This window comes from Sebastes fasciatus, chromosome 16 (genome assembly GCF_043250625.1).
Source record: "Sebastes fasciatus isolate fSebFas1 chromosome 16, fSebFas1.pri, whole genome shotgun sequence".
NCBI classification, from domain to species: Eukaryota; Metazoa; Chordata; class Actinopteri; order Perciformes; family Sebastidae; genus Sebastes; species Sebastes fasciatus.
In genome coordinates this window covers 14,395,986-14,422,513 of record NC_133810.1, presented here as the reverse complement: position 1 = coordinate 14,422,513, position 26,528 = coordinate 14,395,986, and the positions used below count along the sequence as shown (strand labels likewise).

General features: G+C 40.5%; 4 protein-coding genes across 6 annotated transcripts; 1 reads left to right on the top strand and 3 right to left on the bottom strand.

Moving 5' to 3' along the window:
* Nucleotides 1–299: 299 nt before the first annotated feature.
* On the bottom strand, nt 300–2,383 carry LOC141753520 (claudin-4-like). The gene has a single exon (XM_074612268.1). It carries the CDS (start codon nt 2,016–2,018, stop codon nt 1,395–1,397), a length of 624 nt encoding a protein of 207 aa, XP_074468369.1. The 5' UTR covers nt 2,019–2,383; the 3' UTR covers nt 300–1,394.
* Nucleotides 2,384–5,446: 3,063 nt separating this feature from the next.
* LOC141753519 (claudin-like protein ZF-A89) lies at nt 5,447–6,252 on the bottom strand. Its single transcript, XM_074612267.1, has one exon. The coding sequence runs from the start codon at nt 6,207–6,209 to the stop codon at nt 5,577–5,579; it is 633 nt and encodes a 210-aa protein (XP_074468368.1). The 5' UTR covers nt 6,210–6,252; the 3' UTR covers nt 5,447–5,576.
* A 572-nt stretch (nt 6,253–6,824) lies between these two features.
* LOC141753517 (claudin-4-like) lies at nt 6,825–25,951 on the top strand. Of its 3 annotated transcripts, XM_074612266.1 has the most exons (3): nt 6,825–6,982; nt 8,456–9,174; nt 23,796–25,951. In XM_074612266.1, the coding sequence occupies exons 2-3, from the start codon at nt 8,692–8,694 to the stop codon at nt 24,471–24,473; spliced, it is 1,161 nt and encodes a 386-aa protein (XP_074468367.1). In that variant the 5' UTR covers nt 6,825–6,982; nt 8,456–8,691; the 3' UTR covers nt 24,474–25,951. The 3 variants fall into 3 exon arrangements, with proteins under 3 accessions (XP_074468367.1, XP_074468366.1, XP_074468365.1); XM_074612265.1 differs by lacking the exon at nt 23,796–25,951 and having other exon boundaries at nt 6,829–6,982; nt 8,458–10,455; XM_074612264.1 differs by lacking the exon at nt 23,796–25,951 and having other exon boundaries at nt 6,852–7,045; nt 8,456–10,455.
* LOC141753522 (uncharacterized) lies at nt 11,573–15,300 on the bottom strand. Its single transcript, XM_074612270.1, has 2 exons — nt 14,515–15,300; nt 11,573–12,935 (listed from the first exon to the last, which is right to left on the bottom strand). Exons 1-2 carry the CDS (start codon nt 15,257–15,259, stop codon nt 12,310–12,312), a joined length of 1,371 nt encoding a protein of 456 aa, XP_074468371.1. The 5' UTR covers nt 15,260–15,300; the 3' UTR covers nt 11,573–12,309.
* Nucleotides 25,952–26,528: the final 577 nt, after the last annotated feature.

The window sequence follows — 26,528 nt, the reverse complement described above, 5'->3', positions numbered from 1 at the left end:
AGAGAGAGGCAACTGGTGAGCTATCTGTAAATATACGTAGAGTATAATCAAACACCTCTGAGCTACAACCAAATCAAGTTTTTCAGGCTTTTGTACATGTAGAGCACAGAGGTTCTCAAAGTAACATGTTTTTCTCTTCTCTGGGCATCACATATCTCTAGGGAGCATCTTTTTTTTTTAATCCAAGCAACTTTTGTAACTTGCAATATGCTAAAATATGTAGTTTTAAAAATAATAGTGTGAAAGAGAAAAAAAATGCAGAACTTATGTACAAAAATACAAATATACAAGGTAATTTATTGGTTTGTTGAGATGCAAACATATAAACATTCATAGATTCCTTCACTTGACATTGCAACAACAACAGCAAACATATTGTTCAATTACTCAATACTGAGGAAAAAAGGCAGGAAAAACCAGTCTACCAGTGAACATTGTAGGTGTTTCCAGTACAATTCAACTTGTTTAACAACTCTTAAGTGATCAAAGAGTAATAATAAAAACATTTCTTTGCCTTATTCTGTTTCAAGTAGCTGAAATTTGTCTCTCAAAATTCCTATTCCTTTCTTGTTGCAAACAAAGACACATTTCATTGGCAGGTAAAAACAATACAGTTTAGTATTATGATTAAATATGACACCAGTGGTCTGTAAAAGTCTTAAAACTGATTGTTCTTGCAGCATTCATAATGTATTCTGTACATAATAAAACATCGGCCCGTTCTCATTCCCAGGGCGTCAAGTACCAATGCTTTGTCACGGACGTTGACGTTTGATACCGACGCACAAGACACCCTTTAGCGTCGGTATGAGACACACCAAGCTTCCTATTAACTACAATGTAAACTTATCCGCGGCAACAGTATACACACAGGGAAAGTGCTATGGGGACGTAGTTTAAAGGGCAAAAGAGACACACAGAGGGGGAGGTGGATGGGTCCAACAAACACTTTAATCCAAGCTTGAACCGCTGTTCATGTCCCGTGCGTGAGGTTACAATCAGCTGGTTGTTTGTGTCCCGTGTCCCGTGTTTACTGAGACCAAAAAGTGACGCTGAGGGGTCTGACAAAGCGTCAGTATGTGAGGAGTTGGGATGAGAACGCGTTGAAAACACATCACATATACTCAGATCTCTAAATGAAACATCATTAAACATGTTTTCTTCAGTTAACATCCTGTAATATCATATAATACAACTACTGGCTCAACTAGACTTCATTATTTCATTCTTCACTTTAAAAACAGCTGCATGCCCTCGTCGAGCAATATACTGTAAATATGCTACACAATTTCATATTTTACACAGATTGGTTGTAAAATGTCAGTATAGTGCATTTTAAGGTTGAAATAAAAGATGAAAAAGAATCAAAGACAAAGTCCATCACACTAAACACATTACCGCACATTTTCAACAACAGTACGTATTTGACGTCTGTGTACTCTCCTTCTCTCTTCTCGTCCTCTGCATCTGTAGGTGCTACCCAACACCCCTCCACCGATGATGAGCAGAGCTCCAGACGCCCAGCCTACATAGATGGAGGCCCCGAGCTCCCCCCTCCTCTCCGAGGTGGGCAGGGGGTTGTAGAAACCCGTGATGATGCTGTAAGCCGACAAGCTGACAGGAATAATGCACAGGAGTCCTGCTAATATGAACACCAGCCCTCCAGCCAGGCCAATGTTAGCTTTGGTCAGCCAGTCGCCACGTAAGAAGTTGGTGCAGCGTGCCCCGACCACAGTGAGCCCGATGGCCACCACGCTGACAGCGATGGAGACGCAAATCAGAGCCCTGGACGCCTGCAGATCCTGCGGTAAAGCCAGAATGGAGTCGTAGGCCTTACACTGCGACTGACCCGTACTCTGGATCACACAATTCATCCATAAACCTTCCCAGAAGACCTGAGAGGTGACGATATTTGCCCCAATAAAGGCCGTCACCTTCCACATGGGCAGTCCGCAGATGAGGATGGTGCCAAAAAAGCCGATGATTGCCAAACACACACCAACGAGCTGCGTCTGCATGTTGCCAAAAAACAAATAGGAGGCATGTATTTAAGTCAAAGACGGCAACAAAGTCCACCTTCAGTTGAGCTGGAGATCATTTTAAACCAGAAGCTTTCACTCGGCTGTAAAAGGCAGCAGTGTCGATGTTTTGCTGTGTGGTTTTGCGCTGCAGGTGTGAGACGGAAGAGCAACAGGGAGGGGACTCTGCTAGTTTGCGGATCAGGTTTCCTGCTTGTCCTGATTTCTCCTCTCTATGAATAGGAGGAGAAAGCTGCAACAAAAGCGCTCATGTATGAAAGACTGCTTTGTGAGCCAAAATGAAAGGCTCAGATCACAAATTTTAAATAGATTTCAAGCGCTCATTTTAACCATTTCCAGAAAAGCAAGGCAAGCTTTCACATATCTTCAGGTCAGACTTATATTATTATATTAAAGGTGCAGTGTGTAACATCTGGCGGCATCTAGTGGTGAGGTTGCAGATTACAACTTCTCCCGTAACGTTATCGACTCCGACACAAGCAGGAAAAGTTTGGTATGTCCGTTCTGGGATGCTGTAGAAACATGGCGGCCGGCTCTGTGAAGAGGATCCGCTCCCATACTTGACCAACCCTCATGATTTCCCCGGGAGACTTCCCGTTTTTCATTGCCCTCTCCCTCTCTCTGCCCTTCGCGGGGTCACAATTTCCTACGATTTATGGCATTTTTTCCTTTCTGTTATCTCAACCTGTTTCTGGTACAACGTGCATAAGCCATAAGCCTTACTGTTTCAACCTAGACGACAATACAGCTACACCAAATGTCTTTTCCCGGCGGAGGAAAGCTGCTTGAGACACGACGGTGCGGTTTGAGCTGCGCTCGCCGCACATCACAGCATCACAGCAAAGCCGTCGTGGCGCAAGCCTTTGGAAATAACGGGTTTCAGAGTGGTGCCGTTGTCGCATTGTGTCTGAAAGGACCTTCGTTGAGTGAGAGACGGAGAGAGAAATGGGGAATACTAAGAGAAAGAAATACTCAAGCAGGGCAAAATGAATGAAAGAATGAAAACTGATGATTATTAGTTTATGCCAGAGATTCACACAAGTTTATGAAGGAGGGGCGAATTATTCAGTTTTCTTTCCTGAGAATTAAAAGTCAAATTAAAAGTAGGCCTATTTAACATAAAAGTGCTGTTGCAGTGTACTTATTATTTAGTTATTTTCATTCTTTAAAAGTCACCAGAATGCAGGAAACAAAGTCTCTGAAACTCTAAGACCCCCCACTTTTGAAACCCTCCTTATTTTTAATGTCTCAAGGTTGGCAAGTAAGCCTGCTCCCTGTGTAGATATGAATGGCTTATTCTAAGGTAACGAAAACACAACTACTTTTATTTTCAAGTGGTTAAACACTAAAGAAAACATACTTATTAATATTATACTCCATTTCTGCTAATAGACCCCCCTAGTTGTTACACACTGGTTATTTAAATCCTGAGATTTTATATGAATGCATGATTCTAAAAAAGCATCCTACCTGTACAGAGTTTGGGGGTAGTTAAACACTTGACAGAAGAAACACACACTGATAGTAGATGCTCACCTGTGTGATTTAATTTAAAACCATGCACAGATTATACTACTAAAAGGAAAGCGTTCAAGATTTCCATCCTGGTTTAAGAAATGAACTGCAGATGAATCAGATCTACGGCCTGCAAACTTCAGTAATTCTGAAGTTTGATCTCTAAGGAATAGTTTGACATTTTGGGAAATACGCTTTCTTGCTGAGTAGATCGACAACGGTCTCATGTACAGTATATGCGGAAAATATGAAGCCACAAACAGTAGCAAACTGAGTGCCACCATACATTTAGGACAGATAGGAGATAGAAGACATACACATCTCAAGGCAGTACAAAAGGAAGGGATATCACAGCAGCGTAATAAATAGTGTAGACATCAACATCCACATATTCATGGACACCACAATCCTCAGTACAACCACCAGTCACAGGGAGGGTATGTGGCAGATCACTTCTTGGTCAGACTATTGTTGCAGATTAAACAAACAAAATATAACGTGTTGATTGATGAACTTTATAATGAATGATGGCTGTGTTGCATTTAGCTGCTTTGATTTCAGGTTCCTGGTGTCGTGCATGCTGCCTCACCGTCACATGAATAAGAACGGAGCCATTATTAGTGTTCTTATTAGTAACACCTGTGCATTTCCTCCCATGACAAGTCAAGATGTCTGTGAGAAAGGCCTTTGGAAGAAAAAAAAATATCCCACAATGAAATGAGTCTTCTAGATACAAAAATCACCACTGTGCGAGTCTCGTGCAACGCATCACAAAAGCACAGGTGTAGCTAGCATCGGTTCGGGGGCTCACCGAACCCCCTAGTGACCGTAGCAAAACATGCCCGCAAGGATTTAAATATCTATATTTTTTTCAAATAACAGAATAAGAATCCAACAAGATAACTTTTGTGGCCTTTTTAGTAACCTGATGGAGATCCAAATACACCATACCTCTGTTTTAACATATATGCTATGGTTCATATTAGACACCATGGGGTAGGTCTATCAGTGAGGTGTCAATAAAGCACCTTTTTCTAGTAGAAAAGCACTGGCAGGGAGTTCCTATGTGACAAATCTAGAGCCTTTCTGAAAAGTTCAGAGATTTTCAACTAGAAGCGCTTGGAACAGCCGCACAAAAAAAAAAAAGTCAGAACGCTTTGAAAATAGAAACTGGGTGTAGCAATTTTCTCTAGGTGGCTGCACTCAACTCAGACACAGCCTATTAGTTGGGATATGAAAATACACCTGCTGGTATCCAGATCATTCATTTGAGTAAACAAAGCCTCTGAACACATTTCCTCTAGTTTTGTGAACCCACCAACCATAGTTCAAATGGCATCTATTTGCAAAAGTATTCATAATTGTGCCAAGATCTCTACTACTCGAGATTAAGTGAACGAACAAGCTAGTGATTTAAGAGCCTTCAAGGTTTTTTTTAAGTTTGTGCATGCTAGTTCACTGGGACACTTAAAATACAATATGGAGACCTTGTTAATTAGTACCATGTGCTTCTCATACCTTGTCTAAATGTTTGTGAGAGACCTACTGCATCAGTTGCAATCACTGAAAGTGTCACAACCTCTGGTTTAACATTTAAGACTTTCAGCCACCACTTGACCCTTAAACATGAAGGTTAACGCAACCTAAAAGTGACTTTACTGAAACACTTGACAGCCTAAATGAGCTGCAAAGTAGCTGTTCCTGCTGGATGTTGGCATTTACTTTTATCAGAGTTTAAAAGTTGATAAATGTTGACACCAAGGTAAAGAGGCATCTATACCAACTAGGTTGAATTCAGCTTATATTAAAAGGCTTTGTCAAGACCAAACCATCTTAAAACCGTCATCTTCCACTTGAAACATTCACTCAATCACCACACAAACAAGAAAAGCTAGTGATTATATGAAAGTTTAATTTATTAAAAATAATCAGTAAAACACCTTGAAATGATAAAAAGAGCATAAAAATGTACTATGAAGAGTTCAGTCCAGTTTCCTAGAGTAAAACAAGTATGCAGCCATTTTAAACATAGGCTCCTGCACTGGCTGCTGAGCGAGGGGCAGAGTATTTGGCAGAGTATCTGTTGTCCTTACGCTGCCGACACTGGCAGCAGAGCAGCACTCCTCCGATCAGCAGGAGTCCTGCCGATCCCCAGCCGATGAACAGCGCCGCTCCGAGCTCCCTCCTCTGTGCGTCGATCATAATGGGGTTGTAGAAGTTCCTGATGACCACGTGAGCAGACCAGGACACGGGGATCATGCACAGGATCGCACCGACGATGAAGAACACCCCCGCAGCGATGGCTACCCTACCCTTGGCGTACTCGTCTTCAATGCAGTTGGTACATTTCCCCCCTGCGATGGAGAGCAGGATTCCCATCAAGGCGACCAGGATGGAGATCACAATCAGCGCCCGGGCCGCCTGCAGATCACGAGGGAGGGCCAGCATGGAGTCGTAGACCTTGCACTGCATCTGTCCGGTGCTCTGCTTCACGCAGTTCATCCACAGGCCCTCCCAAAAGGTCTGCGCCGTCACGATGTTGTTCCCGATGAAAGCAGACACCTTCCACATGGGCAGGGCGCAGATGATGATGTCGCCAAGGAAGCCGATGGTTGCCAGAAAGACGCCCAAAATCTGGAGACCTGCAGATGCCATGTTTGTCTCACGCTGAGCAGAAGTAACAATGAAATACAAGGATTTTCTTTTTTGAGTTGCCACCTGCAGCTTTTATACCCACATGGTAGGCTGTAGTCTCTCCTGATTGGTTGTTCAAAATTGTTCAAATTGAAAACACCTGTGGTCGTTAAGTCAGCCCCATATTGTCAACCACACTGGTAGAAGCTAAATTGTGATGATTTTTTGAAGGGTTTTTGGGAGATTGCAGCTGTCCACATGTCAAATGTTTTGTTTCAAATACAAAATATAAACTGTATTAATTGCATCTGTTTATTTATTTATTAATAATTCATATTATTAATCTGAAATATTCGCTATTATTTATTTTTTCTCTTCATTATTTTCTTTCTTGATCTGTGACATTTGAAAACTGAAATTGAAGCATATTCAAAACATGTAGAAATGTCTCAGGTGCATTTTATGTGACTTCAGTGAATTGTCTTTCATGTGAACCATGAGAAGAAATATGATGGATGTAGCATGCATCAACAACATATAAATATTTTCCTGTTTTACATTTTGAAGCATCTATAAGAGCTAAACAAATCCCCTTATTTCATGCTCTTTTAACCGGAACAGCAATCAAGCTGAGTGATTCCACCTGTGCTGATTAGCCAGCGAGCCTCAGCTGATCTGAGAGCTGTACTACTACATAGAAAGTTCCACAGAGGTGTCTGTGGGTCAGGATCATATACAGTCTATGGTCAGGAGAGGTCGTTTTGATGGCCGCCACACAGCTGATTTACATGCCGGTAACCCTCCAGCACACACTTTATTATTCTGTAGTTTAAACTTAATAGTTAATTTACTCCTCAGTGAGTTTTGTTGACCTTTTGACCTCATGCACACACACACATCAGCAAACAGATAAATGACGACACAGCTGCTGTTTCATACATACTCATAGTTTATTTGGTATTGGCAGGACATTAGTTTCTATTTGTGCTGCATGCATTAACTTCTGTGCAGTCTTAAGCCTTAAAGCGGCAGTAGGCAGAATGTTTTTTGCTTTCTCATTTTACAGCTAAACAGTACACTACAAGATGTTTCTGAAAACATTTTATGTGAGAAAAAGGTTCCGAAAAAGTAGTATACTTCAAGTTTATTTTATGAAGTAAAATTAAGTTCAAGTTTATTTCCCGAGGATACTTTATGTAGTAAGTATACTAATATCAGTGTACTAGTAGAATACTTTTAACTGTACTACTTCAATACTTCTTGGGACTAAATTGGCCCAATTTTTAGTTTATTAAAGCATACTTATATTTGTACTTTAAGTGTAAGAATAGTAATCTTTGAGTACACTAGTTTACATCTAAGTTGTAATTTGTACTGCAACTATATTATGAAGTGAACTATACTATATAGGTATGCTGTTAGTTTATTAGTTAAATACTTGTAGCCCACTTTTTAGTTTATGAAAGTACACTTTAAAGTATACTCAATAAACTACTATTTTATTAGTTTCTACTGCAAGTTTTCTTTAACTTATAGTACTTAGCCAATGATTTATGTATTGCATAAAAATACTTTTGCTATTTGATTCGTGATGAGATTAAAAAAAAAAGAAAAGTTTTTTTTCACATACCTCTATGGTGAACGAAGAATGCAAAAATGATTTCCAGTAAATTAATATCAAAACATACGTTTACAAACTCTCACACCCCCAAATAGGCTACTCTATCAAAAAGTAAGCATAAGCCAAATATACTTTTCTGTATACTTGTCAGTAGAAGCCAAGTACACTTCTACTTTTCTGTATACTTGTCAGTATGAGCCAAGTATACTTAAGTATAATTTTGTTAATTATATCTCTGACAAGTACATAAAAAGTAAACTGAGAGCATACTCTCTTATATTAAGTTTAAAAAAGTATACTGATAGCACACTTGAATAAACTTCTTTATGGTAAGGGTAGTTTTCATAAACCAGTGACAATTGCAGCACATGGTGTTAAAATGTTAAGTGTCATGTGCATTCGGCCTGTTGCCAAGTTTGTAATCCTACTTGTGTGTGAATTCCTCTTAAACACAGATATGTGGTTATATATTTAAATCAAATCAACTACTTGTCATACTGGCAAAGCTTCCCTGGTTGGGAATATTCCTATTCTAAACAAAGTTAGTATTATAAAGTTAGTTTTTCATGTTTCAACTTTTCACAACATCAGACAGTTATCAAGCTTTTGACTGAACCCCACTGTTTGAACCTCTTTTCTTTGTTAGAGCTCTGCTGGGGCACCAGAGGGCCTCTTTGTGGGAGAGAAACACCTCTGAACTCAAAGGCAGCATGATGGATGTGTACATCTGAGCACTGAAGCCAAAGCCCACCCAGAGGAGGGGGCTGCTTGGGGGCATCTGTGGGTCATATAAAACTTCCCCGCGGTGAGAGAGCTTTTAGTTGGCAGCCCAGTGAAGACCTGAGACAGAGCAAGAAACAGAAGGAGTACCACCAAACAGCAATGGCATCTTTAGGGCTGCAGATCCTGGGCGTCGGGCTAGCAGTGCTTGGGTGGATTGGAAACATACTGATCTGCATGCTGCCCCTGTGGAAGGTGTCTGCATTCATTGGGAACAACATCGTTGTGGCTCAGACCATGTGGGAAGGACTGTGGATGACCTGCGTGGTGCAGAGCACCGGCCAGATGCAGTGCAAGGTGTACGACTCCCTGCTGGCCCTGCCTCCGGACCTCCAGGCGGCTCGGGCCATGGTGGTCATCGCCATCCTGTTCTCGCTGTTCGGCCTGCTGCTCTCTGTGGTCGGAGGCAAATGCACCACCTGCGTTGGGGACAAGGTCGCCAAAGCCAGGGTGGCCATCTCCGCAGGTGTTTTCTTCGTCCTGAGTGGGGCTCTGTGTCTGGTGACCGTGTCTCTTCCTGCTAACACCATCATAAAGGACTTCTACAACCCCATGGTTCCTGACGCCCAGAGGAGGGAGCTGGGTGCGTGTTTGTACATGGGCTGGGGAGCATCGGGACTGCTGCTGATCGGTGGCGCTCTTCTCTGCTGTCAGTGCCCGTCAGGAGGAGATCGCTATAATGGAGCGAAGTACTCCGCGCCTAAATCCACAACGCCCGGCAAGGAATTTGTCTGAGTCGCTGCTTTACATGAGAGGCAGCGTCGGACTTAACGTACAGCACAAACCTGTTCAAGTTGTGATTTGCATTGTGACTAACTTTTTTGTTGTTTTTTACTTACACATTGTGGCCTTTTGTTTAATGCAACATGGACTTAAGCTTCATTCATTGCTTTTTACATTGTTTTGTGTAATAATTTCAGTATTAATTCAATTTCAGACTCTCCTGATGTTTTTATTTTCATCTTTTTTGCAACATAAGCACTTCAGAAAGACCCATGTACTGTATTTGTCATGTGATTTGTTTTTAATTTAGTTTTTCATTCAAATAAACAGATTTTTTTTGTCAACAATGTTTGTTTTTTATATGCCCAATCCAGTGGAACATAAAGTACATTTACTTAAGTATACATTTTGTGGTACTTTCCTTGTGAGCTATTATTCTGTTACATTTCAGAGAGAAATATTGCACATTTTACTTATTATTTGACTGCTATAGTTACTATTTACTTTAAAGATTAATATTTTACACACAAAACATGCTGCATTGTTATAGATTAAACTACCTAACAGTAGGGTCTAAAAACAGTATGGGTTGTAATGCCCCTTGTGGTTTGTGATATTGGGCTATATGAAAATTGACAGTATAAGATTGTTAAATTTAGCTCCACCACAATCAGTTAAAACATGAAAATGCTGCTTACACATTCACATCATAATCCAATATATAATACATATAGCATTGACAGTGGTCATTCTGCATAAGAAGTACTTGTACATTTTGTTGATAATACTTCTGTTCTTTTCCCTACAAGTACTTTAATGCAGGACTTTTACTTGTAATGAACTGTTTTACTGAAGTACAAGATCTGAATACTTCTTCCACCGCTGGCCTGATCTCAGAAACAAAGGTGAAAAATTACAGGGCGTATTGTTTTTCTTGTCAGACTGGTTTCAATTGAAACCGTCTGTAAACAAAAAGAAAACCATTAAAGAGGTTTAGGATATATCAACCTGACAAGACTTGGCAGATGTGCTCTCACTGGGAAAAGTGTAAATATCCATTCTTTGGAGATATAAAACAGTTGCTTAGCAACATGAGTCCAAGCATACACACAGCACACTGTTGTCTCTGCCAGTGACGTCCATTTTACTCAAGACAGACACTGTAAATTACCATCTTAATACAAGGGCTGTCGATTAGACCATGGCAAACATCTCAAGCAGATACAGTAAATTCCCAGGAGGCTACTCCCCTGAATTCCTGAATGCCTAAATCACGAGTGAAGTCCGTTTCAGTTTTATTAGTGTTTTGTGCAGGTGCAGATTGAACATGAGAGAGGACCATATGAACAAGAGAGCTTTATTTCAGACATTTGAAAGGAAACCCATCAGTGATCGTTATATCATTATACAGTTGACTAAAAACAACAACGTCACATCTGATTTCAACCGCACACTGGGCTTCATGCAGGAAGAGATATAAAAACAAATTTCCTCTTATTTTTGCTCATATCCACAATTTGTTTTTATTTTGTTAGTACCCATTGATTTCTGGGATTCATCAATGCTTTCTTATTTTTGCCCTTCTCTTAGTTATGAGGCAGATGGCCGCCCACTCAGAGCCTGGTTCTGCCCAAGGTTTCTACCAGTTAAAGGGGAGTTTTTTCTCACCACTGTCACACCGGGTGCTCGCTCATGGGGGATCTCTTTTTGGGTCTCTAAATTATAGGAGTATGGTCTAGACCTGCTCTATATGAAAAGCATCTTGAAATAACTGTTGTCATTTGACGCTATACAAATAAACTGAATTGAACGGAATAGAACATTTTACAAGTGGTCGAGAGCACTTTTAGCAAGATAAGATAAACACATCTTGTTTTTCCAGTCCACAAGTTGTTTAAATGCAAGGAAACACATGTTTTAAATTTGAGAAACATCAAAAAACACATGAATATCATAAAATCTAATTTAGATTATTATATTATTATAGTTTTAGAGTAATTATAATTATTGGATTATTAAAGAAATACTATTGGTCCATTGATCCCAATTAAGACTATAATAGTAACGCCAGTACTAACACTCTGGAAAATCAAGTTTACTTTTTTTACGTTTATTTAACAGTACGTCTTTCGCTACTACTACTAGTAGTATTACTACTACTATTCTAGTATTTCCCAAATTTACATCAATAAAATCTAAGTTCTTCTTACAACAATTTCTTAGTGGCATCTTTTCAATTCTAGTTCTTTTCATCATTCAGCACAGCTGGGTAAGAGCAGATCTGCATCTGGAGTTGACTTCTCTTATTTTTTCTCTTTACAGAAAATTAAGAGGAAAATATAAGAGAAATTTAAGAGAATGTTGCTGCATGAGGCCCAAAGTCCAATATCAAAATGAGTTTTGGAAAAATCTCCATTCATGCAAATTATTTGGCTTTCACGCCTTCTCTGAGCAGCTGTCTATACAATAAGTGATGTCTGCATTCAGATGGATTTTCGTCACTCCATTCAGTCTCAGTCTAATAAAAACAACTTTTAACAATAAAACAATGTAAAACAACAGTAGGTATTAGGTTCTGAATAAAAATATTGTTTCAGAGAAATGTTACAGGTTTTCAGCCCTTCGATTCACACAAGGGGGAATATTTATTTGTGAAAAAGAAGATCTGAGATAAACGTTTCCATATGAAAACTGATTATCAACAGCAGATGTCAACCTTCAATAGGGTCACATTTCATCTGGAAAAAAACAAGCAAACAGACCACTTAAGGTACCTTACTGCGTTCTTTTGTCACTTTAATACTCCTTTAATGTTTATTGAGTTTAGAAAGTATTCAAATTCTGAGATTTTTTTTCCTTGTTTTTCCAATGACACAGATGTCTTGCTTTTGTCAATAACAATTTTAAGAAACAAATCCTTCTGTGCAACTTTTTGATGAGAACGTTAACAAATGTTGATGAAAATCTCCAGACATTTTATGCTACCAGCCCAAACACTCACACATAGTTCATGTTTGAAGATGCGGTTCTTGCCGGGACGAACTTGGCCGGTATGTAGGGGTGTCTTTTCTCCTTTGGGGGGCAGTTGTTGCAGAGCAGGCCTCCTCCCAGCAACAGCAGCCCAGCGGAGCCCCAGCCGATATAAAGAGCAGCCCCGAGCTCCCTCCTCTGAGCCGCAATCACCATGGGGTTATAAAAGTCCCTGATCACTGCGTGAGCCGACCACGACACCGGGATCATGATCAGCAAGGCGGCTATTATGAAGACCACTCCGGACACAATGCAGGCTTTGGCTTTGGCCACTTCTTCCTCCATGCAGTTGGTGCACTTTCCTCCAACCACGGCCATGAGGACGCCGAACACCCCGACAATCACAGAGATGATCACCATGGCCCTTGCGGCCTGCAGGTCTTGAGGCAGAGCCAGCATGGAGTCGTACACCTTACACTGCATCTGGCCCGTGCTCTGGACAACGCAGGTCATCCACAGGCCCTCCCAGATCACCTGGGCGGTGACGATGTTTGCCCCGACGAAAGCGGTGACCCTCCACATGGGCATAGCGCAGGTGATGATGGTGCCCAGCCAGCCGATGAAGGCCAGCAGCACGCCCATGATCTGGATGCCTTGAGAAGCCATGATAACGCCTCGAAGATGATTCGATTCTGAATGCACAGGGGCTGTAATCGCTCTCATACACGCTCACACCTGCTTGAGGAAGTGTTTGCTGTGCTCTGATGCTCGGAGGTCTCGCTGTGAGAAGATAACTGCTCCCCATTGTGGTTCCAACTTTCAGGGTGGAGTTTCTGTGCTCTCAGACAAAAGGGGAAAGCCGAGACTTGATATCCACAAACCCTGTTCTCTCTCTGTTCATTGTTCCCACACATACAAGCTTTGTTACCTTGAGCAAGACTTTGAGACTGGAACAATGGCTCTAGATCCCACCTGTGCTCTCACACACACTAACAGACCCATTCACACAGATCAAGCCTTGAGCAAACACAAACTTCAGAGTTTAGGTCAGCATATTTAACTAGAACAGATCAGGAAGTGGATGTGAAAAAAAGTTAACAAAAGTACTGTAATGCATTCTTCATTGAAACAACAGAGAATTAACGTTTGAAAAGCTTTTTTTCATTTACATCATAATTATAATTGATCGCTCTGACTATCTCTGACTCTAGGGTGGGTCATGTTCAATTAAGGGACTTTAATCGATCGGGCAAGATTGATTCTTAGAGGAGGGAAATGTTAACTTTACAAGATCAAAGCAAAGGGATATGACTATTTACTCTCTTAACCAATGAAAAATAGGTCCTGTGAGTCTGTACAAAGTACAAACACCTTTGCCTGTAGGCCCACAATTTGACAGTTTGAACAAAGACCAGTTTCCAACCACCTTGCCTCTTTTTTCTGCCACACCTAAACCTGATTTACAAGAAAGTCAGACAATAGATGCTGCTCCTATGCCGTGAGCGTTGTTTTGTTTTAAAAATCAACCCTTGTTTTAACATTTGTGTGTCACTAAATGTGTAAAAAAATACAATTAATGTTAAAAAAAAAACAATGAATACAATACAAGTTAATGTAAGATTTTGAATGATATATGAATTTGTTCCATTTTAAAACCACTGGATGAATCATGTTGGACACAGCTGCTGTGTGAATGTAAGTGAAAAAGAAAAAGCACAAGAGATGTCTGATTTGTAGACAAAATATTTATTTACAGTTTAACTCATGAATCTCACACACATGGTTTATAAAAACAACCCACAAACAGCAAATGAGATTATAGAAATTCTCAAAAAAGACTTACATATGACATCCATACATATTCAAATAACTGTGTTAACATATAAAATTGAATTTTCCTCTTTGGGTGTGGTTCCTTTCCTGCTGTTTATTTCCTTTAAAACACTCTCACGAGGAGTAAAACTCAGGATTACTTGTTGCTCAAGTAACTTCCTGAAATATCAACACTCACAACCCAGTAGCACCAGTGCATCTGTCCCAGTAAACGTGGCTTTGTGGAAGCTCTTTACTGACTTCTAGATCTGTTTCAGACGTAGTCTTTCCCGGAGACTGGTGCTGAGGCATCAGATCTGGCAGCTTTGTACCTCGCAGTGTAGGAATCTTCATCTTTAGGGGGGCAGTTAAAGCAGAGCATCCCTCCTCCGATGAGCATCAAGGCGGCCGCCCCCCAACCGATGTAGAGTGCAGCGCCCAACTCTCTCTTCTGGCTGCCGACCAACAGCGGGTTGTAGAAGTCTCGGATGATGGTGCTGGCCGCCCAGCAGACGGGGACGAGGCAGAGGATCCCGGCCAAGATGAACATAACTCCAGCTGCAATGGCCACCTTGGTCTTGGACGTCTTATCCTCGACACAGTTGGTGCACTGTCCGCCGGCTAGGGCGAGCAGGATAGCCAGGACGCCCACCACGATGGAGATGATGGTCAGGGCGCGGGCGGCCTGGATGTCAGAGCTGAGGGCCAGCATGGAGTCGTAGACCTTACACTGCATCTGGCCCGTGCTCTGGTGCACGCAGTTCATCCAAATGCCTTCCCATGTGGTCTGCGCGGTCACAATGTTGCTGCCGATGAAAGCACTGACCTTCCACATGGGAAGGGCACACACGATGATGGCGCCAATCCAGCCCAGGATCCCCAGAGCTGCGCCCAGGATTTGTAGCCCAGTAGACACCATCGCGGAGAGCTGATGTTCTTCTTCAAATAAAACTCTTGGACTTGAAAGGCCTTGAAACTTGGTAGAGTGAAATTCCTCTCTGGCAGTGACGTAAGCTTGTAGGTTGTTTGTCTCCTTCTGTGATGGAGGCAGGTCCTTTGTTAGTGAGGTGTGTTTGCTGAATGGGAGAGGAGTCAGAAAAGCAGGTAGATATGATCTCCTCTCTGAGGGAGGAGGGGCCATGGAGGAAAAACAGTTTGTCGTCATCAGTCGCTGCTCTTCAGGTACACTCCCCCAAAACTCCACAAACCTATAACCTGTTCACCCTCCACCCAACCAACCTGTCTCACTAAGTCTAACAAAAGAAAACATGTGCTTTGCATGTAGCACCACATGCATGATAAAAACAATTTTAACACAATATAAAAATCTTATTAAAGAAAAATTAAAGTAACAGAACATTTATTTAGTTCATCTCTTAAATCCCCCTCCCCTATTTTCAGTTTCACCTGAAGCAGCAGGAGGGCGGAGTAATGTCCTGAGCGAGAGATGACTCAGTCCCTTTAAATGACAATACCTTTCTGACGACAACTTCAGACGGACCAAATATGGTCTTGTGCTCTGTGATTCTGCTGTATTACACCTTCACAAAATATGGATGACGTGCTGCTATGTCCTCAATCAGCTGTGTCAATTTAATGCGTTTCAATTAAATGTCAAAATAAAAGTGTCTCGTCACTTTTGACGTTTTCAATATTTAAAGCTCCCATGTCATGCTCATTTCCAGGTTCATACTTGTATTTTGGGTTTCTAGAGCATGTTTACAAACATTATTTTCCTCATACTGTCTGTCTGAATATACCTGTATTCACCCTCTGTCTGAAACACTCTCTTTAAAGCCGTTTTACTTCCTGTTTTTTGGTTGACGTTCTTTCTCAAACAGAGAATGGGGGGGGTGTGGTTAATAGTTAATAGTCAGACGTAATTCATTACCATGGCAACCAGACTGCATTGTTTTTCAACCCAGTTAAGATGAAACTAGTTTAGATGAATTTACTGTTTATCAGACCCCAAATGGGACAAGAATTCTCTCTCTCACTCACTCTATTCTTTTGGCTTCCATTCGGCTGCTGCTGCACCGAGGAGCCGTAACCGCCGCACGCCAGCCACAGCGCACTGGAGGACGGATTAACATGTTGCTGAGGTCCGCCGTTTGAAATGCAGTTTCGGAACGTTTTGGAGGTGTTAACACCGGCCGCTCTCGCCTCAGCTTCCAGCACCGACACCGCACCGGGCTGCGTTGTGATTCATATATTCCTCTGACGGGACTTTTCTCTTGTTTTTTCTCGGGCTGAAAGTTGTGTGCTCCACATCGTTCGGACCGATTAAAGGCCGACAAACCTCCAAAACGGCATCGGCTGCTTTCCGTTAATATGTCTAACTAAAAAATACAAAAAAAAAAGTGAGGCTAGCTAACTACACCTAACTTAAAAGACAAACTGACAGACAGATAAACAGATTTATCATTTTGCTGCTGCTCAGACTCAATGAGCATGAGTGTGCCTGCACAAGCTTGGAGGATGACGTGACTAGCAGTTTCTACTATAGTCATATGTCATATTCCCATTTTACCAACAAACTTATTTTTGTAACGTTGAGCAAAAAATTAAGTTATTTGGCAAAAACAAATTGGCAAACAGTGTGGCTAATCAACTTAGTCAGGAAATGACATGAAATATCATAGAAATGCCCAAATACACTGGAAGGGGGCTTCAAGACCAAAACAAAAAAGTCCAGTCTGCTCTGATTGGATCGAGAGAAAAACATGGTACACCTTTGCAAAGGTAGTTCTCAAGCTGTGGGCGATATATTCTAATGAGCCTGGGTGTGACATAGGAAGCCAAGTCTGAATAGCTTGTTGAATCACATGTTTTCTGATCTAGGCAGCCCACAAAAAACTGACTAGGTTGTCTTATTTCACAGTTTGTGGGTTGGTTGGCACTCCAGATACTCAAATGTATGAGCACAAGCACTGAAAAGGTGAGTTTTTCATGATATGTCCCCTTTAAATGATTAAAAAGGAGGAAAACATATAGACCCCTGATTTATAGTCACATTTCACTTTGTGTTTTGTCTTTCATTATTTTAATCCACACACAATCTAATCTTTAGATTTGCTCTAAAGCACATGATAATTCCAACAGGTAAAAAAAAAGAAGTTTGTTGAGGTTTTTTGAGGTGATAAACGTATAGCCCTTTAACTAAAACTGGATGTAAAACTGGAAAAACATTCAACATAAGATAACAGCAAGTACACATCTACTTGAACGTATCGTGTCGGTGACACTCTTTGTGGATGTGTTGATTTGTTGGGGTGATAGAGATGGAAATTGTTGATAAATGACACAGTCTTGTAAAAAGCAGAATCTTTTATGTGCTTCAGTGAGTTGTATTTATTTTATAGCAGGTCCTCTGCAACCCTCAGTGCTGTTGTCAACTGGTGTAGGGTGAAAAACCTGACCCACACCGTGTCCCATACTTGCAATTAAACTGTTTTAATAAGGAAACACACTACGTGCGAGGCATGTGACCTCTGATATAAAGCAGGTCCGTCCTCCCACAAGAAATCAGACACACAAACAATGTGCTTTTACTTTAATAGAATTACATTTCTCAAAACAAATAAAATCTATTGGGAACAAATAAATTAAGTGAAAAATGAAGAGGTCGTGTGAAATAAAGGCTGAGGTCGGTTTTGAGAGAAGCTCTGTTGTGTTCAGTCTGACTGTGTTCTGTGAATCAGACTGAAGGCTGATTGTTAAGTGTGAACATATGAGGAGTTTTTTGTTCAAAGAGGATCACAGGAAAAGAGATATTTCTGTGAAATTGGCGTGGGCGTTGAGGGGAAGGGCAACAAAGAGGAGTCAGTGTAAGTGCAAGTGTTGTAAGCGCAACGGGTCTGGATTTATCTACTTTTAAATGTTCAACTCTGAACCTTGGCTCATCTGTGTGCTATTCACAGCTCTGCCCAAAGGGAGGCAGCAGCTTCAATGTTTCCTGTGTGGGTTTGGCGGAGAACACACCTGCCTTAATCTGCCCTGAATTTCTCTGAAAGAGTCACTTAGAGTTTTAGCTCTGACTAAGAGGAAGCAGAGGCATTTAAAAATGCTGTCAGGTTAGTGTCATGCAGATCGGTGTGAACTAGGGAAGTCACGGTACCAGAAATCTAGTAGTCGATACCAATACCAGTGAATTTCCATGATTCCCGATACCAAATTCGATACAATGGTAAAAACAAAACAAAACAACAATAAATCCCATGTAATTCAACGCGTACTCTTTTATTAAAAACATTTGAACATTGAAAAAAAACAGAGGCATGTATCCTTTAAGTAATAAATTGACCCATTTTGTTCATTTTGTTCATTTTGGTGTATCAGCGGCATGTTATCAATCGATTGTCAGACGACGGACACTACATACTGACCTTGAATGCATCTGGTCTGTCATCTTAGAGTAGCAGGAGTAGGAGCAGGAGCAGAGGATGTTGTCGAAGTGAAAAGCAAACGCACCTATTTGGCAATATTTCACATTTAATCTCAATGCTATAAGGGAACCATAACGTTAATGAGGTAATCGCCGCAAGGCAGATGGAGCCGTCACAGCCAGTGTGCACGGAGCAGCGGCCCCAGGTAGTGCCCCGCAGCGGAGCCCCGCAGCAAAAGAGCTACTGGAGATGCCGGACACACCGCCACCCGACAGTAAGGATCAGAGTCAGCGCTCTGCACATATTGACCGTCATCTTTTCTTGTGAAATGTCCGGTGTAATCGGTAACACCGGTGTTGTCGCAAGTTTATTAACTGGTGGGAAAATGTTCCTCACTGTCACATCAATGACCGTTACAGGCATCGTACGGTACCTTCGGTACTGTAGAAAAAGAGTACCGTCACTTTTTTAGAATTATCTGTTCTCGTGACATCCCTAGTGTGAACTTGTCCATTTCATTTTATACGCCTATAATGCAGCAAAAAAATACACAACTCGGGTTTTGTTTGGAGCTTTCAATGCACCAAGAGAACGAAGGATGTCTTGGTGGTTGTGAAAGTGTGGCATCACTCAGTGTTCAAAGAGCTTCTAACAGCAGTTTTTAATGTGTCCATAAATCTCAAAGCAGCCATTAAATCCAAGGCTCCCTCACCTCTTTCAAAGGCCTTATTACTTAGTAACCGAGAGTCCGCTTGTAGAGCAGTATCGCCACCGACCAGTGACCTAATAAACACTGCCAGTGGAAATCCCCCATCTTTCTTTGAAACAGGCAGTTTGAAATGAATGACTTGTGATTGGTTTAGCGATATTTCAAAAATAATATAGTGGGTTTTCTAAAAAAAAAAAAACTGGTGTGGAAAATCTACCTCAATATAAAACTAGTAAATTGTTTTGTATTCTTTAAATTTGGGTTGTAACATGTTTATGAGGTCCTCTCAGGCCAACCGTTTCTATTAAATTATACTGCCACTAACTCATCTTGATAGACACACAGTTTAACAGCTTGTTATCATTCATATGATGGAAGAAGAAGGTGTTTCAGTTTCTATGTTAGTAATGCACAAGTTTCATTCTTTCATCTATATGCAGGAGAGCTATAAATAAATAAAAAAATAAACAAATTACTCAGTAAATAAATTAATAAGCCATTAAATGTAGCAAACATTATATTAAAAACAATGTAGGCATAATTAATTGATCAAATGTGACATAAATTGATATTTCTGTTTTGATTTGCTATTTAACTTTTATTGATTCCCCTATGTATCTACTCTATTTAATGTTCCCTTATATTTATTTATTTATTTTTATTAACTTAAAAATATTTATTTATTTTTGCATTCATTTTCAATTAATTTAAGATTTATTTTTACATTTATTTATTCATTATCAAATAAAATATTTTTTAATATAAATTGAATGGCACTTAAGTCTATTTAGAGTAATTTATTCATTTATTTATTTATTTTTGATTTTGACAGGTTCTGTCCTCCATACACAAAACATCTAAGAACAGCAGAAATGACTGATAAATGGTTGAATTATTAATGCGGTAACAGACAAACAGCTTATAACATACATCATATGTCTTTTAATTCCTGCCTTAGTTAGTAGTGGCTTTTTTCCCTGAAACCTTTTTACGGTGAAAACGTCTTTAAAAACAACACATTTTTGCATTTATGCTGAGTAACATAGCTTACTCACAGTTAACTCTCATCCCCCACCAATGATTTGACTGATGTAAAGACACATAATGGGTCACATCCAAATCACAAATCATCCTCCTGAAGCGTGACCCGTTTACATTTGACACACTGAAACAAAAGACGTCATTATGTGTCTACGTGTATTGTACTTTAACTTTAGATCAAGACGGTATCAGTACCAGAGGAGTATTTTTATAGCTGTCTTCCTCCTGTATTTAGGTTACTATGATCAGTGTGTTGGCAGTAATTGTTGACCCATGCACTGACTTTCACTTGGCAGTGATCCAAATAGATAAACGTGTTATTCATACAGTTTTCCCTCTGAAGTACCCTCTCCACACACCCAGTTGGATATGATGATGGATCGTGTGTGTGTTTTCTCTGCAGCTGGAGAGAAGGAAGTGCTCACACTCTCACAAATCTATCCATGCATACAAGGAAGCAACAGGGAAACGGATAATCCCTCTGCTAACCGAAACTCATTTATCAACTCTTGTGACAGATAGTGGAGTTTCACTGGACGGCTATAACTGCACAAATATACATGGAGTTGTTACAGTATTTATAAAGAAAATAGCTGTTTCATTCAGTTACATTGACAGCTGTTTCCATGATTAGAAAAGCAAACTAACCAACTAGAGCTTTGTAGGCAAGATTAGGAACGGGGATTTCATCTTCCTGAGCCAGAGCCAGAATAATGGCGACAGAAAAATTGCCATGGAAACAGCGACAAGCACGAATGAGGTCGACACAGCCGCACCGGTTGTTGTACACTGACTAACAGAAATTGCAACTCTTAAAGGTCTTATTGATAATATTTTTACGTAGCCGAATATTTAAAAAGAAAAAAAATACATCCACAGAGCCTTTAGAAAGGTGCCGAATAAAAGTATGGCTATTCCTGAAAAAAATTATGATTGTAAATTAATCAGTTTAAAAATGTTGGCGGGTTCAAAATTAATGTTTTTTTTATCTCTGTGGAACATATCTGACGTTTGGTTCCCACTTCTAACAAGGCTTGTGAGCCAACAGTATAACAACGTTGGTATCACGCGGTATCTCTGTGTTGTCAGTTAGTGTTGACAAAAAACCCGGATAAATGGCGGAGATTGACGGTAAGTGCCTGGCAATGACTTGTTGTGAGGTAAAATAGAACAGGGGAGGGAGAATGCGACATCTAGTGGCTGAATGATATCAATGTTATCAATAGCACCTTTAAGTCAGTATATTTCAAAATGACTGATACGAACTGAAAATGATGTTAGCAGGACGTTACGTCACTACTGACTGGTTAGGGAAAAATAACAATCCCAATCAAACTAACATGGCTTTTGGCATGGCCATTTGAAGCCTCTTTTAGCAACTTGTATGGGTTTTATAGCCAGCAAATTTTCCTTGTTTAGTCTGACACATTTCATCAATTGCTAACAGTTACAGTAGGCAGCTGTTTTCAGCAAAATAAAAAGCCTTGATAAACCCACTATTCACTATCCTGCTCAGCACCAAACAGCAGATAGATACAGTTATCAACTAGCTGGTTAACACAGTGGAGCAGCTAAAGAGACAGATATTTCCCTCAGGAGCTGGTGGAAACCAAAAAAAGCTAAAAGAAACAAAAAAAAGAACCGCACTAGTGCTGTTGATCAGCGACTCCAGCAAAAAATATTTCTTGTTTAAGCATGCAAACAAAGAATTTGATAGTATTGACAGTCAGATATGATTTCAATTGTTGGCAGATTGTTTGTTTCTTCCTAGAATACCGAGATAATGTCAATGAATTACCTTTTATCAGGCTTTATCTTCTTATCATGGTTTCTGTGTTTAGCCATTCCATAGTAGACGTGTTTGACTAATATTGAAGTGTGATAGTGTGTAAACATATGCCAGATAAAAGTGTGTCAGAGTGTGATAGTGGCAGCGTAGTGATCACCTGGACAGTTTGCCTCGCAGGAGAATATTGCGTTCAATCTGCTCCGAGCCCAAAATGCCAACCATGACCCAAAACACATTTCCATTTCTGCATGACACTTCTTATGTTTTGATTTTATGTTTATTATGTGAATCCTTGCGTTAAAATAACTCCGGAAGTGGCGTTACTTAAGTACGTAAGAAACGTGCATCGGTCTCCCATACCGAGGGGCACTGACCAATCGGTGGTATTTGACAAGTTGGGAGCAAGAATGTGTTGGATTTATCTTGCTGCTACTCAGGGCAGCGATTACTAATCTACCTGTAGAGTCTAAGCGCCATAGACTTTCTGTCAAGACTTTATTATCATAAACAACAATCTTTACTTCATTCACTTGTCTCTCTTGAAATGCATATTAATCCATAGCTGAAAACAGTCCCCAACAAACACACTTTAAACACAGATTTGAGTAAAGTTTGCTAGAAACAACCCAGCTGTTTTAGCAAAATCTTTTTTTCTTTTAAAAAACGATATATCTGTGACCCTTCTTTAAAGATTTATGTCTTCAGTATGTACCAATGGGCTTAAACGCTCCCAAACGTGAAAACAACAAGATTGGCTGAAAGAGCTGGTTCACAGAAGCCATAGTCACATATCTATAAAATATATTCTTGACATTTCTAGTTTGTCATTAACTCAAATTTTACTGTATGATTACCCAGAGACTGTGTGACTCCTTGGAGATGGTACGCGTTGTAAAAACTGCTATAAAAACACATCATGTTTAAGTCAAGCATATAAAAACATGACACATCACAACAGAACAAAAAAAATTAAAATATATAACAGAAAAGAGATGGAGAAATCCTGTCAATATTTATTATGTGCTATATTATGTATTATGTTCTCTTTTCCCCTCCAAAGTCTCTCAAACACAATCCCACTCTATGCAAACACACATACACACACACACACACACACACACACACACACACACACCTATTAAAATCCATGTTTGTATATGCGTTACGGTCTCATGTGGTCACCTATCAACCACATAACAAGCGCTGCTTTATGACTGTCAGTAGGTAATGAGTGACCAAGCAGACACACCCATAGCTACCATGGGCAAAAGGTTAAACCATAAAACTACTTTTCATTTGAAAAAAGCAGACAAACGAGCACCAACACACCCAGGTGGTAAATGAGGCCAATGCCCAGGACTCGCCTGATTGGCTTGGTTTGACGAGTGATGTCATCGGTTAGGAGGGCCTGATCGCTTAGTAATAAAACAATACACAGATAAGGGTCATCCACTCCTTAAGAGCAGAGGAACATAGGAAAAGAACGTCTGAGCAGACACGTACACGCGGCAGAGAGTTTGCGGAGGAAGCACACTGACAAATCGACACTTGTGGATTCAGCAGCAGGTGCAGTAGCTACAGCTTGAGGAGGAGGAAGCATACCTGGTGGAAAGAAGGGCCGACGAAGAGGAGCTTGAAGGGCAAAAGCAAGAAGGCCTTTAAATATTTGCTGGAAAAATAAAAGGAGGAAAGGGAAGCAAGGAAAACCGAGAGAAAATTCAATAAAGAGGAACCAAAAGGACAAATAAAGGAGCCAAAGAAGGGACGGCTGTCTGAGTGCACAATGGTGTCTTTTGCACTCGAACTGGTCGGCGTCATTCTGTCCGTGCTCGGCTGGTTGCTGAGTGTGATCAGCTGCGCCTTGCCGATGTGGAGGGTCTCCGCCTTCATTGGCTCTAACATTGTCACAGCTCAGGTGTACTGGGAGGGCCTGTGGATGAACTGCGTGTTCCAGAGCACGGGGCAGATGCAGTGCAAGGTCTACGACTCCATGCTGGCTTTACCGCAGGACCTGCAGGCCGCCAGGGCGCTCACCGTCGTCTCCATCATCATCGGGGTGCTGGCTCTCCTCGTCGCTATGGTGGGAGCAAAGTGCACCAACTGCATCGATGATGAAGGGGTGAAAGCCAGGGTGATGGCCGCCTCGGGCGGCGCGTTCATCACGGCGGCTTTGACCCAGCTGGTGCCTGTTTCCTGGTCAGCACACACCATCGTGGTCGAGTTCTACAGTCCACTCGTCCCCTCTGGTCAGAAGATGGAGATCGGGGCGGCGCTGTATCTGGGCTGGGCCGCCGCGGCCCTGCTGGTGATTGGAGGGTCCATCCTCTGCTGCAGTTGCCCTCCACAGGAAGAGAAACCATTGAGGTACAGCATGCCTCCTCAGAGCCGTATAGCATACTCCGCCGCACCGAGGTCAATCGCTCAAAGCTCCTACAACAGGAGGGACTACGTGTGAGGGAACTGTGACTGTGTCGGAAAATGTGTACAGAAATGTAGCTAAATAATAATTACATTGGTTTAACTGGAACCAATTGTTCACTAGTAAATGGTTAAAGAGCCAAACCAGTTTAAATAAATAAGTGTAAATATGAAGGAAGTGTTTTGATACTTTTGAAAAATAGATTTGGAAGCTCTACGCAGATGTTTGATGGTACTGTTTACAATAACCACTGGTCTAAAGCAAGTTTAAGAAGATGTGACCAAATATGGTCTATGTGGTCAGTTCAAAGAGGAGACTTTGTCCAATATATATATATTTATTATTTGTGCTTATAACATTTACATTGTGAATGCTCCTCGTTGAACTGATCAGTGTGTACATATGACGTATCATACTGTCAGCTACTGTAAAGCAAAGAGAGACACTGTTGTGACTGTTTTAAATGTTTTTTCAGGGCTGTCAAAGTTAACGCGATAATGCATTAACACAAATTTGTTTTAACGCCACTAATTTCTTTAACGCATTAATGCAATTTATGATTTTTAGGTTGTATCGGGCTCAGTTTTAAAGATAGAGTGAAGATACTGGCATCATATGAAACTAGAAAACCAAAGGAATCTATTGGTAGAAGGAGGCTAAATAACGCTCCAAACTTGTGCTAAATTTTGGCGAGGAAAAACTGGCATGGCCATTTCCAAACAGAAACGGCATCACATGCAGTTTGGGGCAATTCCTAGTTAAGTCAGCACACTGACACACTGACAGCTGTTGTTATATGTTGGGCTGCAGTTTGCCATGTTATGATTTGAGCATATTTTTTATGCTAGATGCAGTACCTGTGAGGGTTTCTGGACAATATTTGTCATTGTTTTGTGTTGTTAATTGATTTCCAAAAAAATATATATACATATATTTGCATAAAGCAAGCATATTTGTCCACTCCCATGTTGACAAGTGAATTAAATACTTGACAAATCTTCCTTTAATGTACATTTTGAACAGATAAAACATGTGCAATTAATTTGCGATTAATCCCGATTAACTATGGACAATCATGCAATCAATCATGATAAAATATTTTAATCGATTGACAGCCCTATTTTTTTTTTTTTTGCATTTCTTGCTATTATTACAAAATACAGACATAGTCACAGATGTGAAATATTACACGGTTGAGTAAAATGGAGCTCACTTTGGGCTCCAAAGCAAGGTCAACATGGCGGAGGGGACTGTAAAAAGAAGTTATGTAAAATGAATATTTGGATTGGGTGATATGTGAGTGATTATCTATCTCTATCACATTTTACAGCGGATAATGTGGCTGTGTTTATACATCGTCTACAAAGGTTGATGCTTTTATTTAACATGATTTTTGTTGTAATAACATACATGTACGTGTTTGCCAATAATGGATGTTTTGTTTTTAGATCTACTGAAATGATTGAAAATACCTTAAATAACAAAGTAATAGAGATTTTCACTGTGAAATATTATGTGGGCCTAATTTATCCTGGTTCAACTTAATGATTAAGATATTAAGATATTTACCATGAGAGAAAAGGCTATGATAAGGTTTTTACTCCATATATTGTAGAAATAAAAGTGGAAATGAACACCAATTTTGTTAATTAACTGTATTTGTTTTTCCTTCTTGGGTTTTTTAACCTTTATTATTTAAAAACAACAGCATGAAAAAAGGCGTTGATGTTGTTTTAGAGAGTTGAGAAGTGACACCTTCCCCACGGACGACAGAGTTGAGTGTGACAGATGATTTTCTTTTACATTCTGATGTGAAGGGAAGACTTGAGCCACAGGTACAAACTCTGTGCTGTTTTGAATAGTCAAACTATCCTCTGTGTTGTCACAGGTGTGCTCAGGTGCAGCAGAGCAGCCGGTTCATTCTGCACCGGGGACATTACTACGGATTACCTATTTCTGCTCCTCTGAACAACAGTGAACAAACCTTTTAAGTTATTTAAACTCCCCTGTGAATATACGGGACTCCCATCAAATAGTAACACCCAGTGGTGGAAGAAGTATTTTTTTTAAATAGCAATACCGCAGTGTAGA

What these genes read in the sequence shown, in the direction of transcription:
- LOC141753520 (XM_074612268.1), bottom strand. Translation starts at nt 2,018, where the DNA reads ATGCAGACGCAGCTCGTTGGTGTGTGTTTGGCAATCATCGGCTTTTTT.
- LOC141753519 (XM_074612267.1), bottom strand. Translation starts at nt 6,209, where the DNA reads ATGGCATCTGCAGGTCTCCAGATTTTGGGCGTCTTTCTGGCAACCATC.
- LOC141753517 (XM_074612266.1), top strand. Translation starts at nt 8,692, where the DNA reads ATGGCATCTTTAGGGCTGCAGATCCTGGGCGTCGGGCTAGCAGTGCTT. An exon ending in CCCAGAGGAGGGAGCTGGGT is followed by an intron (nt 9,175 to 23,795) that starts GCGTGTTTGTAC and finishes CGGCTGTCTGAG; the next exon opens with TGCACAATGGTGTCTTTTGC.
- LOC141753522 (XM_074612270.1), bottom strand. Translation starts at nt 15,259, where the DNA reads ATGACGACAAACTGTTTTTCCTCCATGGCCCCTCCTCCCTCAGAGAGG. An exon ending in GGGCGCTGCACTCTACATCG is followed by an intron (nt 12,936 to 14,514) that starts GTTGGGGGGCGG and finishes TGGCTTCTCAAG; the next exon opens with GCATCCAGATCATGGGCGTG.